Here is an 18,343-nt window from a genome sequence, read left to right as displayed (position 1 = left end):
GAGTTATGTAACTTTTGAAAGTAATGGCTTGCCAGTAGAAATTATTTCGTTTTTTGTGATGTATTTCTTTTTTTAAAAAAAATATAATTTAATTAAATAAAAATTATTATTTATTTTTAATCTTTGAATAAATTTTTAATAATATTTTTTAAAATAAAAAGAATAATTATGAAAATAAAATAAAATACTCAAAATGTAAATTGAAAATTCAAAGACAGAAGAATATATAATTGTAGGAATCTAAATGACTTGGAATGCAAAAAACTGACAGAGGAGGCTGACGAGCAGAAGAGGTAGAAGAAAATTGGCAAAACTATACAGGCGTGTATTTTAATTTTGTTGGAAACATGAGACATACAGTTTAACTTTTTGAGCCAGTAGTCATTGTATCTACGAGCCATGTTAGATATTACAAAGTATTTGTGTAGTGTGTTTTAATCATGAAAATAGCTTATAAGGGGCCTTATTTATAGATATGTTATTCTAACGATTCAAAAATATAATACAAACATATGTCTAAATAATCAGGATCGACTAGCTAAAGAGACACACTTGATCACTACTAGTATCTATCTTGTAACTTAAAATTTTCGAACGTTTGTCTCTAAATCAGCCTGCTTTAAACTCAAACTGATCCCTTCTGGAATCCATTATTGTTTGAAAAACATCAATTTCAGACTTCAGATATTATGACCTTTTAGAAAATTGAAATTTATCAATCTCAAAATAATATTTTTAACACTAGTTTATTTGTTTCAAGTCATATAACTTTATTCTCGAGAATGTGTCATTCTCATGTTTATTACATGAATATATATTCCACCTTATTTCTCCTCTCTACTCCGACGTAAAAGGATGGGAATACTATATTTCCATGTAAATGGACGATAACTTCCCACTTTCACTTTATTCTATTTTATTTTTTAAATTAAAACAAAATTTAAAATATGTCAAGGAATGGAATGTTAAGTAGTTATAAAACGTGTTGATGGAAATAATATTTCCAATAATAGTATCTGCAGGAACATTCTTTCCTGGAGTATAGTTTAGTTGAAACAATAGTCATCTAAGAAAAATTCTAAATTAACATCAACACATAATAATTACCTTTTATTTTAACCAGTAAGTATTATTTTAACCAGTAAGTATGGGTAGAAAAATGGGTTTGGCTCCCTAGGCCAACCCATTTAACCTAATTTTTTAGATGGATTGGAGTTATCAATTTATTAGGGGTATTTAGTTTGGTTATTTTTTATCTCTATTTTTAAACAGTGATGAAAATATGTTTGGTTGGATTTTTGTATTTATTTTCAGTAAAAATATTTTCCCAAACAAACCAAAAACTAAAAACGATCAAATCTCGTTTTCATTATTTTACGTTGAAACCAAAAATCTCATATGGGATAAAATAAAAACAAGGAATGAAAATACAAACGAAACACACTCTTGTGTGATGGTCCTTATTATTAATTTTATAAAAAAATTTAATTCAATTCTTATTAGTTTTATGAAAATGAAAATAAATTTTTAGTTTTATAATTCATAATTCTTTTTTTTTTTTACGGTAACCCATCAAGTCACCATTAAATTAGGTGAATTTTGTTTTTCAACCCATGTTTATTTGACGAATATTACACTCTTGAGCTGTCAATTTTTCTAAGCTTTCGTGTCTGACGTAACCATTGCCAAAAGAGTAAATATTGTTTTTTACTTAAAATTATTATAAAAAACGAGGGGGGAAGTAAAATTGCGTGATAAAATGAATATGATTTAAAAAACAGAACATCTTGTTAAAAGATTTGTGAGAAATTCTATTTAAAATGACATTATTTCTGTGAAAATGCCTCTCCTTGACGGTAAAATTGGCACCTAGTCATTCGTAATTCCGAAGCAGTTTTCCAGCCAGGAAAAAATAAATGATGAAGGCTAAGAGATTAAGCAGTGGCAAAGCTAAAATATTTTATATTTGGATTTGGATTTGTTGGCACCCAGCTGAGATGCCATGCCGTGCTTTACAACATCCGTGCATTTCCTACACATCCTTAGCAAACATAAAGTTTAGCCCTCTCTTCTACTCATTCACTTCTGTCTCTATTCAGAGTCTGAGTCCATGTTTCCCATTGCTTTCAAACCTCTTGGTCTCTGCTGCATCAAAACAAAACAAAATATATTTATTTATTTACGTGCCACAAAAATAATATCTTCTCATTTCTTCATGTAATAAAAAAGACAGATTGTAGAAACAGATATTCTTTTTCTTTTCCTCCCTTTCAATTTACCTTTTTGGATATCTTCTTCTCCCTAACCTCGTATCGTTCCAAGGTAAGATCGCACAACCATGCGCCAGGACTAACAAGCTGTAAAGCAAATCAAAGCATATTCGGAACACAAATCATGCATTTGTCTAGAATTTCAATACATAACATCAAAATAAGACAAAAAAAAAAGGAACACAAATAAACAAATGGTAGTTGAAAAGTTGTCAACAAACTACAAGCAAGTAGGGTTTGAAAACGGGGGAGGTTGAGTATTTATAAAAGAGTAATGATTCTCTCACCACCTAAATAGTATTCCCACCTAATGTATACTTCTCATCTCCCTTTATTTTTGTTTCTTATTAAGCATATCATCAATTATATTAATTATTCATATCTTTTTATGGGTGGATATCTACACAGAAAAGTGGTGAACCAATCTTTTTCCTTCATGAAAATGCCAAAAGAAAAATTTACTAAAAAGAAAGCCAGCAGTTAAAATAATAGATAAGTGTGCTTCATCTTTACTTAATTAAAAGCAGGAAAAACAGTTTAAAATGTGATGAGCCAGACCCTTTTATCATTCAAAAACCCAGAAATAAAAATAGTTTCAGATAAAAAATATTCTAAAACAGCAATAAAAATGAAATAAGAATGATTTAAATCTCATTTAAAATTTATTATTACGCGTTATAAATTTAATTTTTACAACTACTATTTCTTTACCATGAGTAATACTGTATTTTTCTCTAGATTAGAGTAACACTACCAAAACACGAGTTTCTTCTCTGGTAATGAGACTCAATTTGTCGGTTAGTAATAATTTGTAGTCTTTTGTTGATAAGTCTCTGTAAAGAGTAAAGACTATTCCATCATCAGGGCCATCCACTACAACAGGCATCACTGAGGATGCAATCCAGTATGTTCGCTCCTACTTTCTAACATATGCATCCAATTCCAAACCCCTTGACACGTGTTTTCACGCACATCGTGTGCTGTTTCTTTGTGTCTTTCACTTAATTCATCTTTTTTTGTTTTTGTTCGTGATGACCAAATCCACCAGAGCCCAGCAAATGTGGTGTTGATTAGATAGACATCAAGTGGCCGAATGTCAATAAAAAATCAACCTCTGTCATGATCCTAATAATAATTTAATAATAGCATAATATTTTTTTATTAAAATGTTTGAATAAGAACACAGTTTTTGTTCTTCATTAAGCATACGGATTTTCACTACCTGGTTTAGGATAAAGCAAAAATTAAAAGACACGTACGACACAAAAAGAGCAACGGAAATTAAAAAAAAAGAAAAAAGAAGTACAGCACAAAAATTATTATACAAGTCCGGGTAGGTGTGAGACATCAATTGAAATATACTATTCAGTTTCCCTACCCTAATTTTTATTATTTTATTGTAGCTTGTTAGCAAAGAAGATTGTTGTTAATTTTTTTATAATTTTGGTTTCGATAATGGCAGTTGCTATTATTAACTTTTAACTTTCAAAGGAAGGTAGTTAGTTGTTATTAATTATTTTCATAAATTAAAAAATTAAAATGTGTTACGAGAAAACTACATACGGGTGGTGGTGGTGTGGTGTCAGACTACATAATAATTTTGGTCAGTCACTATTCGGTGTGAGCCAAGCTCCCCTTGACGCGTGTAAGTCACTCCACAGCTGCCAACCATGTATGGCTTTTCCAGCAAAAGGGAAAAGTAAAACACCAAAGGAAAAAGGGGCACTCACCCACCGTAGTAAAGAATATCACCACAAATCGCATACTAAAATTAAAATATGCTTTTCTTTAGTTGGTTTCACAATTCACACCCACTCTATTATTATTATATGCTAAGGTCTTAAAGACTCTACCAAAGCACTTCATCCAAATTCTAAATTTGGATCGGTTATTAAGATTAATTTTTATTGTTGTCATTGTATAAAACTATAAATCATACTAGAGCATCAATTTATACGAGCTGCTAAGATTAATGTTTCATGTAATGAATAATAATTAAAGTTGGGAAAAATGAAAAAGCAGAAAAGGGGCTTACATTGAGGGTTCGTTGAATGAATTTAGCTCTCTTCTTGGGTCTCTGAGGCAGCTTTGAGCCCTTAATGGCGAGAAAATCTTCTTCCTTCTCCTTGTTGGTCAAGGCAATCACGAACTTGGGTGGCCAGACCGGCGGAGCAGCCGCGTCTCCGCTGCCGGACGGCGACCCTCCCTTCTTGCTATCGTGCGCAGTATCCGACGAGGCTGCGGACTTGTTATTGTCATTAAGGAGGTTGTTATGGGCCCCTCTCTTATCGTGCGCACCCCTGTCCGGGGAGGCAATTCCCCTAACACCCCCGTTGCTTTGTCCTCCTCTCATGGCACTTGAACTTTCTGAGTTCCTAATTTCAAAACACAAGTCACATGTAGTAAGTAATTATCATTCTTAATCGTAGGAACATGAATCACATCACATAACACGGAATAATAAATAGGGCAAAGAAAGAAGCATTCAGAGAGGTTATATTTTAGAGTTAAAAAATAATAATTATATATGAAAAAGTAACTAGGGAGTGGTGAGTTTACGGAATTAACCTTGGGAGGGTTGATCTAGATCCAAGGGTGGGTGGGTGGGAGAAGCAGGAATCTAGACTGAGTTTTTTTTTTTTTTTTTTTTTTGCGTAGAATAAGGGTTGGTTTTTGGCTCCTTCCCAGACTTTGTATTTGTATAAGTATTTTGTTTTCAAGGAGGGTAGTTTAATTTATTTTCCTATGAGAATGAGAATTGGATATTTGAGGGACCTAAGAGAGAAAGTGTGTGTGATTCCCCTATAACGGGCACAGCTGGTTCCACGGCGTGTTTGGGGCCGTTGGATTTAGAGTAACGAAGATGAAGAGTGCTACGTGGCCCCTCCAATCGGACGGCTATAATGGAAAAGGACTTTTCGTGAACACGTGGAAGGAAACCGTCCATTCCATGTTTCCAAGGAAACCGTCCTAGTAGTAATTGATGTGAATAATGAGGTTCTAGTTCTGCTTCGCATGACCGCATCCTCCAGAAGCTGCAAATGCCTCTCTTCTAACTATAGGGCGGTGAAGGATACTGAATATGCTATGCTTGTCCTTAATTACTTTTTTTTCTTTCTTAAATTTGAAGGATTTGTTGATCTTCATATAAATGCAATCACATGAATAACACTCATTAAAGCATGAAATTAAATTAAATTTCACAATAAATAAAATACCAGACAAAGAAGATTTGAAAGAGTGAAAATAATTATCCTCGCATCTTCTGGGTTTATTTAACAGATGGTAAAGACAGAAAATATACAAAAATTAGATCTAGCAAAGAAAATGTCAACGGCTAAGAATCAAGAAGACCAACCTTAAACCTCCCAAGAAATGTCAAATTCCTTGTTAGACGTCAGAAGCAAAGCAGCAAGGTTTGGATTATTAACTTGATTTAGATTATTAGACTTGCCCGTTGCTACCAATGATTCTAAGTTAGAATGTAAAGCAACACAAGTGATCTAGTTTTTTATTTAAAAGAAAAGAAAAGTAACTAGATACCCACTGCTAAAGCAATGTCTAAAGGATTCCCCTTTGGGCTTTTGAGAACTTACAAGTTAATGTCCCCGAACCAACAGTTAAGCTAGAATCATCGCCCAACTATATTTCTGTTTATTTTTTGTGCCTAAATATTATAAGATTAATCCAAACTCAGAACCCAAATTTAATACCCTATTACCTATTTGTGAGGCAGACATTAGAGTAATGTGATATTCTTATTCTTAGTCATGATAATATCTCCAAATAAATTTTGAGGAAATAAAGAAGGGGATCTCACGCACTTACCGTGAGTTCCTATTCATTCTTTAATTTGGATGAGACATCCGCAAGGAACCTGATCAATTGGAGAGTGGACAGAATATAAGCCTCATGTATTCAGCCCATGAGTTTAACAAAAATCATTTGACTAGTCACCCAAATTTTATTTTATATATTATATAATAACATTTGAGGCTTAAGATTCTTTGCCTGACATGTGTCACTTACAAGTTGCCTCCATCGCATATAGATGGCCCCGAAGGAAATTTCGTGGCAGACATGGGCACTAACCAAACTAAAGAGCACTGCCAAATTTCCACTGCCCCCAAGTACTTTCAACTCTTTATCAGATATTTGACACAAACCCCATGTGCTGCTTGCTTGGAATTAATCACAACAGCGAATTTTTTATCATCGCTGATAAGAGCAAAGAAGAAAACACTATCTTTTCTTTTGCTGAAAATACATCAACAATACATACATGCACACGACAAGTCCACGACCGCAATCCTAACTCTGATTTATTTATTTGATTTATTTAACAAAATAAAACAAAACAAAACACTTGTGGAAATATAAGATTGGCTTGGGAAGAGAGGCTTAATCGTGAAAGTAGAAAAAGAGAGGAGGAAATGAGTTCAAAATTCCTCCTTACAGATTAAAAACAAAATAAAACACTGGCCCACGAGGCAGTGCACCACCAACACGAACCTTGCTCTCAAGATAAGTATGCAAACTCAACTAGAAAAAAGAAAAGAAAAGAAAAGAAAAAGAAAGATGGATTAAGATTTAATTTAAGTAACGATTTTAAACTTTATGAAAGGTAACACAAAAATCTTAATTTTCCCCTCTTTTTTGGATATAAAATCCGGAATCTAGCCAAATTGCCCTCAACCTCATCTCAGATCTCAACCCATCTCAGTCTCATTCTCTCTCAATCAGAAGGAATAAAAAACAAACATTAAATCACATTTCATTTATCTATAAAGCAAGACAAAGACAAAGTAAAAAAGTGAATGGTAGTAATAGCGTTACCTGAGAATTCGTGGTTGCGGCGAAGATGGACGTTCACGGAGATTCGGATACCCGTTACTCTGATGATGATTATTATTATAATTGACACCGAACGTGGCCTTATTTAAAGAATACTTGTCGGTTCTAACGACCCGGCGATCCACCCGAACCGTTGTCCTCTGAACCGGACCGGAAGAATCGTCCTTAACCTGCACCTTCATGCACCTCAGCCGCTTCCGATTCCCCCACTGCAACACCAAATTCGACGTCGTTGCTTGCCTAGCGCTATCGGAACTCGCCCTCAACAACAACGACCCATCCCCTCCGTTTTTCTCTCTAACACTAGACATTATGTTCGTATTGTTATTGCTTCGAATAAATGACTCTTTCTCCATCTCTTGAACCCGTGCCTGCCACCACCACCATCATCATCATCATCGAAAAGATAAATTTACTGGAGTAATTGTTAACTCTTAGGTAGAACAACAATAATTGAAATTAAGAATTAAATATATTGATACATTTTTATCCAACAAACTCAAATTGAAATTGGCTCTACGGTTACAGGATGTGTGCATCGGACGGTCCATGGATTCCGAAAATTAAAAAAGAAAAAGAAAGGGAATTGTGCACTGTGAGCATCTTCTATATCTGGGTCAAGACAAAAATGGATGATGACAGTTACGAGAGGGAGAACCGGAGATCATGAAAATTTTCTGGCTAAGATATACAGTATACTATATTATCTTGAGATTCAATTTATACATGGAAAAAGAGGTTCAATGTTTTTGAAAGGATAGCTAAGACAATGTGAAAACGAGGCATCGATTGATTCAATTCAACTGGTCTCGGAAGGCTCATCTTTTCAAAGCGACACTCATATTGTCTTGTGAGCGATTGAGATTAAGAAGAGATCCAGAAAAACTGAATGTTACCTTACAAAATTAACAGTCGTCGAGCAATCAATTCCTTCTGAAACTAAGGGGGAAAGGAGCCAATTTTTCTATTTCCTGCAGGAAATGAGGAAAGGGAGAGAATTTAGAGAACAAACAAAGACGGAGGAAATGAACATCAAAACTGAATTAACTGCTGCAGCGAATCAAGTCAATTATTTTGATGAAATACGTTAGTTTCTCTCACCTAAATCTGCTCCTGCTGAAACTCTGGTTCAACCGTTTAGGAAAATTGTCCAGATTTCAGTTCCAAAGCTATGGAAAATGTAAATCTATGCCGAAAACTCAACTAATAATGACACTTCAGAGCTTCTATCTGAGACGATGGCCAAGTAGCGATCGTCCCTGTAACGTACGACTTGCACAAAGTTCAGAGTTTCAAAATCCGTCTTTTTTTCTCAAGAGAAATATATCTGCAGAAGCCCAAAAACAAAAGAAAAAAAAAAACAGGAATAACTTAGCACAGACGCCAAACATAGAGGAACGGAACAAAACCAAAAGTTCTTGGCTCTTATTTACCAACCTTCAAAACTTGAAAAATCTTATGCACCTCTAAAAATCTCAATGAACAAAGGAAATTTCCAGAACAGATTTCACTTGAAAATTTACAATGGAATTCCGACAAAGTCTGGCAAATACTCTTAGGACATGCATCTGTGAACAAAAATGAATCCAAAAAAAAAAATAAGAAGAGAAGGACTCGAGTCAATCTAGACAGAAACAAGTTTCATTATTCTACGTGGCCAAAAGGAGAACCAAAAGAAGAAGAAGAAAGAGATATTGGGGCTGTCTAAATAGCAAACCTCATTCTATCTCAAAAAAGTGTCAGATCCTTAACATTCAACTTCGGGTTATGTGAATTAGAGTTGGAAATTCCAGGGCAACCAGAAAGTTGTGGGAGATGATGGAAAGAACAAAAGAAGAGAAGAAAGGGTCGAAGAGGAAGAACGAAATGGTGAGTTTCCATTGAAGGGCCTGTTTTATATACACTCTCTCGGAGTTGATGACCGTAGATCAACAATCTCACGGCTTTCCTCTTTCCTCCCTCTAACCATTCACGGTTTCCCCTTACAATCCCCTCATCCATGCCCTCACGCCGTTTACTCTTTCTCACGACGTTAACGGAATCTGTACACTCCTCCTCACGTTCCAATTATTATTTGAATTTCAATCATTTTGAGTTTGCCATCATATATATATATATATATATATATATATATATATATATATATATATATATATATATATACTCAAATGGATTCAAAAGGTTTTATTATATTCTATTTAATGGGAGAATCGTATTTAAATTCTGGTCGCGTGTAAAAAAAAATTGAATCAAGGACAGTCATATATTACAAATAAAGTTTATGATTAAAGGCAAAAATAAAACTGCTATCGTTTAATAAATCTTTTAATATAGAATCAAATTCCTGGATAACATACTTAAAAAAAAAAAAACTAATTATCTCCCTTGTAAAGTCTTTCTCTCTCACTTGAGTTCATCGCATTCCCGCGCCCTGAAATAACCAGGGTTAGTTAACCTGCTCTTTTTGTACTAAACCAAACTAAAACATCGGTTACCTGGCATTGGCAAGTAGCTAAGTCTGATTACTTGAATCTAGTAACTACGGATTGACCAAATCCTGGCCATCGATATGTATACGTCACTTTAATTTGGGTTCCCATTAATTCATAAATCCATTTTTCATCTAATTAAAATAAAAATTTAAACATGAGATTTCTTAAATTAAATACACTAAAATATATTGAGCAAATTACTCCTTACGTTTTTATAATTTTATTCATTTCTAATACTTTTATAGTTTATTTTATTTATTTTTTTTTGGCTATGTTTTTATACTTTTCAAAATCGGAAATTAGTCCTTAGCGGCTAAGGGCTGTTAATAGAATTTTACAGTTATAGCTGCGTGTTATTTTATGTTATCATTATAGATTTTAAAAAATATTTTTACCAAATATAAATTCTATTAAAAATGAAATATCTACACAACGGGGTTACCATTAAATTGAAACAAAGCGTTGGCTTACAAACACGGTATTGTGCCCTGTCGTATTAATTAGAAGTTCCAAGGGTCCTTATGGTTCCACTGCCTCTCCCCAAGTAAAAGTAAAATGTCTTTGTTACAGCATCTATTTTGCAGGAAATTACAATGTAAAGAGGTTTCCCCAGCGTCCCATTTGTATTTACAGGGTTGGTATAAGAAATCATGAGCAGAGAGTACAGTCCATAACACTCGTAACGAATAATGTTACAACGACTATACTCGGTCTTCAATGGAGCGCATTCTAGGAATTATGCACTGAAACCCCTGTGCATAGAACTCCAGGAACTAGCAGGGATATTGACACATGCTTGTGCTGAGGCCTCAGCCATTTGCTCTTTCCGTATTCCAGCGTTGCAGAAGTTTGCAAAGGACCTCATATGTTTCATCCCATACTGAGACAGGGATCCACAATGTGTCTCAAAAGTCCTAACCTGCATTAACAATAGATTAAGACACAACTCTGTCAGAAATCAAGAGCTTTAGTGCAATCAAGAAACAAATGCTAATTTATATACTTTATAGTTCAAATCCAACATCATTTATCGGAAGAAGAAACTGTTGGAGGCCCTGCTGACATCTCATAATACTGGACAATTAATAACAAACAGAAAAGCAATGATTCAATCATACGGATTCTTCCAAGCACAATTCTTAAATTGAAGCATCCATGCTGCTAGATTTTTTACTTGTTATTGACTTATTGTAGCTTGTAGGTGGCCTACCTATCGTGGATGCCTTTTTTTGCCAAATCAATGGCTATAAATTAAAGGTGCATGTTAGAAATAGAAAGGGACTTGTACTAACAAACTCAACAAAGTGAATCAAGGAAAACGGTACCAATGTTTTAAGGCAGTCCCAATCATCAACAAGTGGTTGCCCAGCAGGTCTAACACTGCTAAGCAGTTCTGGACCCTTTTCAATGCCAAATAAGAGCTTTCCAATACGTTTCATGCTGTCATCTATATGCATTCTGTGAGACATTGCTTCAAGAATTTGTTTCTCAGCTGCAGCTTTCCTAGAAGAACCCACAGGAGCTTTGCGAAACTGGCAAAGAAGTGAAGAGGAAATCAAGAAGATAGAATATAATTAGCAAAAATAAAGGCTTACAGTAGAAAATAAGCATCGAAGAGACAACCCCCCCCCCCCCCCCCCTCTCTTCACTTACTCATGTTATATCTGCATGGGATTCACACAAGTTTTCCATATTTATCCAATTAGTTTTATCATTATCTGTTCCAAGATTTCTTATCTAGCTAGTTAAAGTTCTGCTGCATCCCAATAGCTAAATATACGGATAATGAAAATCAATATATCTACTCTAGTGGCACATTTTATACAAGGAATGGGCTAAAATGGAATAGTCATTCCCAGTCTAAAGCTTGGCAGCTTCAAAAATGGGATGACCCTTAATTGTTTGGTACATGAAATGGATGTGGAATGGAATCAATGGGAATCACCATTCTATTGATTATCTTCTAACTATGAATATACCCCTCCAAATTTAAATTGCAGGAGCAAAATCGTGATGAGGATATGATTAAGCAATTATTTCATAAAATAAATAATAAAAAAATTATGTTTCAAACATATGTTACCTTATCCCAAAAATGGATGAGATCTGCATCACGTTGGTTGACTGCTTTTGAAGGTGGCACCAATGAGTTTTTATGCACAAAAGTAAAATTATCATTAGCAGGATTTGTACCCAAATATAAGACGAGATTGTTCTCGCTAAGCCCTATGTCACCATACTGCATCACGTGGGAACCATAAATTGAATTTCCATTCATAGTCCTTTGTTTGACCTGTGAGCATAGGAGTAAGAAGATATCTGTCACACAACTGAAACATATCTTCTACATTCTTGGACCCATCAAATTTTAGACCACAAACTATATCAAAACAGACAATTTTTTCCCATGTATTTAAGAAACCAAGGTATCAAATAGCATTCAGTTTATATTAGTTGATTGCAATCATTGCATAAACGAACTAAGTTAGAAATGGGATCTTACCAATTCGTATTGTTGATGTAAAGTTTCTGTTTGCAAATTGTGTATGTCACTGTTCAAGAGTGTAGTGGGAAAAAGATCAGTCCATAAAAGACCTTAGAGCATTACTCATTAGAAAAAATAATCTTCTAACAAGAAAGAAGTTATCAAGGGCATGAAGCAAAAGTTTTTTTTATATAAAAAAGGGTTTGGTAAAGTACAAAATAATAGGGAAATACAGTTTCATAGTAACATGTTCATGTCACAGCAGTCACAGGCCTTCAACAAGGTCATGGAAATTCCCTAGGCAAAAGAATTGCATCCAATATATCTTATTTATGGCCCCAATATACTTTTATAATCATTTAAGATTTTGAGTAATGACTAATACAAGGTAATGCTTCTTTGTTATGCTCAAATAGTCATACCTGTCTTCCATCCAAGCAACACTGTACAGGTCACCCAGGCAGGTTTCATATTCAGAGGGAGGACTAGGATACTCCCCAGGACAATATGTTCCCCAACTGCTTTCTTCTGCATTTGAAGCTGTTGTTGCATAGATATTCAGACCTTCAGGAAGAAGACCTTCAAAGATACTCCCAGATTCACATGCCTCTAGATAAAATACCTACACCATCATTGCATAAATCATAAATACTAAGAGTTAGTAAGTAAATAGCTAGAATGAAGATTGATACAAACAGTAAGCAAATCATAATTACTAGAGACTTACTAGGCTTTTATAACTTCCAGAAGCATGTTTCTTCTTCAAGACTTCAATCAGATCAGATGCATACATGTATGGATTAGTAGGCATCCCTGAAATTCATCCCCAGTTAACCCACCCCCAAGGAAAAAATACCGGATAAGAAATAGAAAAGGGCAGATATTAGGTGTGAATAAACACTAAAATGATTGAGACAAAATGGATAATAAGGACACCGACAATGAAGACTATATACTCTACTTCACTCTTCCACTCACTCCTTTTTTTCTTTTCCTTCTCTGTTCTTTTTATTGGGGGGGGGGGGGGGGGGGGTTGCTTTCCTTTGTTTCATTGTTTACCCTTCATGTTACCCACATAAGGAAGAAGAAATAAACAAATAAAAAAAGAAAGCAGACTTTTCATAGTATAAGTATTTGATGAGTAAATGTCAAGGCCATAAGACAACATACTATGAAATCAACCTACAAATATGGTACAATGTTTCAGTATGCTGCATAATAAAATACTAAGTTCCCTCTTTAAATAAAAATCCAAATCAAGCACTTGGGACAATCTTAGGGATAAAAAAATCCATAAAACTGGTATGAAATTTGAAATATGTGTTACCAAAAAAAAATTGAAATATATTATTTTTAAACCATCATCTTAAGTTCTTAACCAACATATTCAGTTTATTGAGCTTAGCTTGACAACCATAGAAAGTTTTAGCTTGGGAAGTATACAGAAGTTCCAATTTGAGGAAACAATGTTATAGGTTATGCTAAAATTTCCAATAACTTCATTCCATTCAAAATCAAGCAAAAACACGCATAATCAACCCACCAAAAAAATACAGGAAACACACATTAGCCATTAATAATTTCTAACACAAGAAGGCTCACACCATGCTGAAATGCATGTAAAACATACGCATTCCTTGATTTTCATAACAAAGTTTTGGTGAAAGGACTCAGAACTACCAACCTAGCACTCCCGGACCGCCATGATCAGAGTAATATATAAATATATGATCATTGGGACCACTATCCACAACCTTCCCACTGCCACCAGTAAGAGCTGACTTATTTCCAAGTATAGCAGCAAAAAAGTTGCCAACAGTTACATCTTCACCAATGTAATCCTGCCACAACAAGGTCCATATTAGTAGTCTTTAAAGCTATAATTGAAAACAGGATATGGGATACCTAAAAGTAAGACAACAGACCTTAGGGACTCCCTTGTAAACATCATTTCCATGTGGACTGTTAATAATGACTCCAGGTCGCGGGTTCTCTTCGTTGAAAGCAATGTCATCATACATAAATACAACAATATTTTCTTCTTTGAGACCACCTTTCCTCAGTAGTTGATACGCATGGCAAACATCAGACTGATGAAATGACAAAGGCTCATCAGTCATCTTCAAAATTAACAAAGCAATACAAATAAGAGTTTAATTTCTATCCACTGTTATGTAAATTATTTTGCACCATCAACTACTCAGAAATCATGTGTACTTTTTTCACTGAGGAAATAAGAAATCACCGTTAGAATGACTTTTTAAGATTTATTATAAAAGTCAACAAACTTAATTAAATGATCAATTGTTCCAGGCTTTTATACCATGATTCATAGTTCGTAGAGTTCTATTCCGGATGATGTAAGTAGAAGGACTTCCTCTAAAATATCAAACTCAAAACCAAGGGTCAAAAGTCACAACTCACAAGTTTACCATTAGAATACAGTGTCTAAAAGTAATCTATAAGAGTGCAGTAATGAACTAATTAGAAATCAACAAGACAAATCAAAACAAAAAATATATAACTGAGCTCATGACCAAAATTAAAAAATAATGATCGATAACTATGATGGAATGATTCAATTTCATGTCCTACCTAAAAGACAGAGAAATTGAGGAAAGAATTGAAGAGTTAAGAGTGGGGAAATTAGGAAAGTGACCTGGTGCCTGTAATTCCAGTAGCCATTGGAACCGGCAATTAAAACGGCCCACCTCGTGCCCTCATCGTTTTGATCGCCACCGGGTGCTTTGAAAAAAGTGGATGCTTCGGAGGGTAACCGGAGAATATCGTGGCGGGCACCGGAGGCGAGGGTGATGAGGGTGGCGAGGAGAAAGAGGATCGGAAAACGGTCCATGATGGGTGTGGAATTGAAGAAGAAGAATAAGGGTAGGTTGGAATGAACGAGTGAGAGTATCTCCTTCCTTAAACTACAATTTCATAGTATTTATTTAATTCAAGGAAGGACAAAACACCCAGTTGCGTGTTGTGGGAAGCTTCCCTCGCTTTCGGTTATAACTTACTCAACCGGAATGCGGATTGCGGACTTCTCTTTCTATTGTAGGGCCCATCGCTCGCTCTTTTATTAAAATAATATATTTTCTCATTGATTAAAGTTTACTAAAAGTTATAGATGAAATTCATCACATGAAAAGTAAAATCTACAATTTTTTTAATAAATAAAACTGTATTAAAAAGCCTATTAGTATCATCTCCCTAACTCTTATTGTTAAAAAACAAATCATGGGATAAAATATTTGGTTGGGGTAAACATTTTCCGCTTTTTCTTAAATCTAACTTTGCTTTCAAGTTTCAATTTGTTTGACTTTGTTTAAACTTTTTTATTGAATATATGTTGGATTGTTTCACTTGCTACGTACTATAGTATTATACTAATCAATTCTGATGGTGAAATTTTCAAGTTTTTAATCATATAATGTTCATTCTTACATCAGCTAACTTTTATATTCTTTTCAATGTATAGTTTGATTCAATTTTCAAGTTTTTAATTGCATAATATTCCTTCATACATAATTTTTAAGTTTGTTGAAACTCACTCAAACTTCATCTGTTGTAAGTTATTGTTAATGAGAAAAATTTAAACTGGCGATTTATCTTCTTCTTTTCTCGTTTTACTATTAAATCAATCGTATAATCCCTGTTGAATCTTTTGTTGATCGAATCGTTGGGTTGTCATCCTGAATTTTGGGTAAAAATGATGAAACGAAAGGTGCTCGCTCTACAACCCTCCTTGTCCTGGGCTGCGGGGTTGGCATGGTTGCATGAAGAAAAACTACAAGATCTTTATTCGCCTCATTCGCCCTAGGATAGAGCCTCATTGGTCTCATCACTAGTGTCTCCACATTCAATGTTTTGTGGAACCAACTTCTGACTCTTTGTCACCCAAAACTCATCTTCTTCTAGTCACGATCCACCCCCCAACCCAACTAAAACGGGTCCTTTATTTGATCATCCAACATGCTTAATCAAGTTTGAATACCCTTTGTAGTTACGGATACATTACAAACCTTTAACAACCTTGAGGGCAGTGTTGTCTTGGATGGGAGAAGTATTGTTATGCCCAAGCCTAACTCAAGATTCCTATATATTCTCATTTAGATATTAGACCCAAAGATTTTTTTTTTTATGTATATAATAACTTTGTAAGTTCCATAATAGTTCGTTAGCATTTGTCATTGCTAGCATTATATATGTCGGTGCAATGCGTTATTTTATTGTTATACAGTCTTGTATTGGTAATGAAAATTTAGTCTCAATTCCCTTATCTTAACCTTTTCTCAAGAGGGCTCTCTATTCTCAAGCACATTATATTCATTCATAACGTTGACTTATTTGTAAAGAGTTTTATTAAAAAGTTTATAGAAAATTTTAATAAAAAAAAATTAAAAAAATAAACTAATCCATATGCATAAATATATATTATTAATTCATTATTATAAAGTACTAAATTTTGACAAAATTATATTAAATTTGTAAAAGTAATCCCACATTCAATGTGGTTTTCAAGTTTTTTTTTATAAAAAACACGTTAAATTAAGTAAAAAAGCTTAATATACAAAAATTATGCCTATAAAATTAATTAATGATGTTGCTTTATATAACTCAAACGTGGATCATAAAAATAATTTTTAGTTAATTTTGATATATCTTGACATAAAAAATTGATAAAATATTGATCACATATGCTAATTCAAACACACACTTAATCGTGTTTTAAGAATCTTATAAAGGAAAAATGAAAATATAAAGTATAAAATATAATTTTTTTCACATTTTAACAAAAAAAATTGTACCCATTAATAATTTTTGTATATATAAAAATAAAGTTTAAATATACTTTTTATCTTTGTAATTTAGTATTCTTTTTATTTTTCATTCTTACAATGGTTTTTAAGTGATATCTTTAGTCCTTACAAGTGATATTTGTTTTATTTTTTGTCACTATCATCAATCTTTATTACAAAAATGATAGTATGACAAACAAAATGATGACATCATCTTATCATGTTAGAGTTTCACATCATCATTAATTTACAAGGACTAAGAAAACATAATTTATCGTGCCTAAAACAAAAAATTGACATATTTTTAGGGACAAAAAATATATATATATATATCTCAAATTAAAAATTGAAATTAAGGCTTAAATATTAAAATTCGCACACTTAGCACCATCAAGTTTTTGTAAATTCTTACTGTGAAAAATTAATTATCATTATCTTTATTGTTGTTGCCACCATTACTACATTGTCATTGTGACCATCGTCATTTTACTATTGTTGCTTCTATCACCATAATTTTTATCACTACCACTGCTATTGTCGCATCTATCACAACCATTATTGTCATTATCTTCACCAATAATATAACTACACCCCACTACAATTGGTTGAAGGGGGTGAAGGTGTGAGAAAGGTAGTGAAAGGTGCAGCTTGAAGGAAGACAAGAGAAAAAAGCAGGATAAGGAAAAAGAGTTTGAAGGTAAAAGGGATGCAACAATTGAGATATGAATAAATTAATATTAATGTATTTATTTTATTTTAATGTGTAATTAAAAACTTAAATATTTTTTGTCCCCACAAAATGTCATTTTTTTATTTTAGTCACCGTAAATTAGAGCAGTGGGTTTGCCATAGTTAGTAACACGGACAAGAGTGAACACGGACAAACTCACTCTTGTCGCCTTCGACCATTGTAGTGTTAAAGGAGTTCGACACGTTGGATGAACAGTTCGTCACCACAAATGGGATCGTAGGAATAAAAAATAAATTTATTTCAGTTGTAAAAAGTAACAAAGAAGAAGAGGAAAACTAATTGTAAACAATTTGGAGGAAAAACCCAAATGAACCGACAAGAACAGAAGAAATCATGGACGAACAACAAATTAAACAAAACCAAATCTGAAAATTAAAGGATCAATCCAAACTCAGACCCAAAATCAATAATGAATTCAAAAATTAAAAATCAATCCCAAAACAATAAAAAATTCCAACTGCAAACCCAAAATCATGACCATTACAACAACATAAAGAGGATTAAAAAGAGAGAAATTTCATATATAGGTGGAGGCTTCTAGTTGCCCGATGGTGTTTGTGGTGGAGTAGATTTGAGCCGTGTAGGTGTATGGTGGCGCGATGGTGTCCTTGGCTACGCCGATTTAGGTTGTGCAGGACAAGAAAGTTACGATTGTGTCCGTGGTAATGTCGATCTGGTTGCACAATGTT

General features: G+C 33.8%; 2 protein-coding genes across 4 annotated transcripts; both read right to left on the bottom strand.

Moving 5' to 3' along the window:
* Nucleotides 1–1,769: 1,769 nt before the first annotated feature.
* Nucleotides 1,770–9,074, bottom strand: LOC114408807. Of its 3 annotated transcripts, XM_028371979.1 has the most exons (8): nucleotides 8,842–9,074; nucleotides 8,562–8,692; nucleotides 8,226–8,451; nucleotides 8,021–8,095; nucleotides 7,107–7,495; nucleotides 4,306–4,645; nucleotides 2,280–2,357; nucleotides 1,770–2,145 (listed from the first exon to the last, which is right to left on the bottom strand). In XM_028371979.1, exons 5-8 carry the CDS (start codon nucleotides 7,478–7,480, stop codon nucleotides 2,092–2,094), a joined length of 846 nt encoding a protein of 281 aa, XP_028227780.1. In that variant the 5' UTR covers nucleotides 7,481–7,495; nucleotides 8,021–8,095; nucleotides 8,226–8,451; nucleotides 8,562–8,692; nucleotides 8,842–9,074; the 3' UTR covers nucleotides 1,770–2,091. The 3 variants fall into 3 exon arrangements, with proteins under 3 accessions (XP_028227780.1, XP_028227778.1, XP_028227779.1); XM_028371977.1 differs by lacking the exons at nucleotides 8,021–8,095; nucleotides 8,226–8,451; nucleotides 8,562–8,692; nucleotides 8,842–9,074 and adding an exon at nucleotides 7,607–7,975; XM_028371978.1 differs by lacking the exons at nucleotides 8,021–8,095; nucleotides 8,226–8,451; nucleotides 8,562–8,692; nucleotides 8,842–9,074 and adding an exon at nucleotides 7,607–7,970 and having other exon boundaries at nucleotides 1,770–2,142.
* A 964-nt stretch (nucleotides 9,075–10,038) lies between these two features.
* On the bottom strand, nucleotides 10,039–15,078 carry LOC114408805 (vacuolar-processing enzyme-like). Its single transcript, XM_028371973.1, has 9 exons — nucleotides 14,761–15,078; nucleotides 14,027–14,191; nucleotides 13,786–13,942; nucleotides 12,829–12,914; nucleotides 12,524–12,723; nucleotides 12,120–12,168; nucleotides 11,700–11,909; nucleotides 10,942–11,148; nucleotides 10,039–10,535 (listed from the first exon to the last, which is right to left on the bottom strand). Exons 1-9 carry the CDS (start codon nucleotides 14,953–14,955, stop codon nucleotides 10,353–10,355), a joined length of 1,452 nt encoding a protein of 483 aa, XP_028227774.1. The 5' UTR covers nucleotides 14,956–15,078; the 3' UTR covers nucleotides 10,039–10,352.
* Between the last annotated feature and the right edge of the window lie 3,265 nt (nucleotides 15,079–18,343).

The sequence above is a fragment of the Glycine soja genome, chromosome 4, assembly GCF_004193775.1.
Source record: "Glycine soja cultivar W05 chromosome 4, ASM419377v2, whole genome shotgun sequence".
NCBI classification, from domain to species: Eukaryota; Viridiplantae; Streptophyta; class Magnoliopsida; order Fabales; family Fabaceae; genus Glycine; species Glycine soja.
This window is presented reverse-complemented; position numbering and strand designations above follow the sequence as displayed.

Bases quoted from the DNA above. Each gene is read 5' to 3' on its own strand.
- LOC114408807 (XM_028371977.1), bottom strand. From the start codon at position 7,675: ATGGACCGTCCGATGCACACATCCTGTAACCGTAGAGCCAATTTCAAT. The intron at 2,358-4,305 runs GTAAGCCCCTTT...TTTGCTTTACAG, and splicing joins TCATTCAACGAACCCTCAAT to CTTGTTAGTCCTGGCGCATG. The intron at 2,146-2,279 runs GTAAATTGAAAG...GTTTTGATGCAG, and splicing joins AGAAGAAGATATCCAAAAAG to CAGAGACCAAGAGGTTTGAA.
- LOC114408805 (XM_028371973.1), bottom strand. From the start codon at position 14,955: ATGGACCGTTTTCCGATCCTCTTTCTCCTCGCCACCCTCATCACCCTC. The intron at 13,943-14,026 runs GTCTGTTGTCTT...TTGTTGTGGCAG, and splicing joins TTTACAAGGGAGTCCCTAAG to GATTACATTGGTGAAGATGT. The intron at 12,915-13,785 runs GTTGGTAGTTCT...GATGAATTTCAG, and splicing joins TGGCGGTCCGGGAGTGCTAG to GGATGCCTACTAATCCATAC.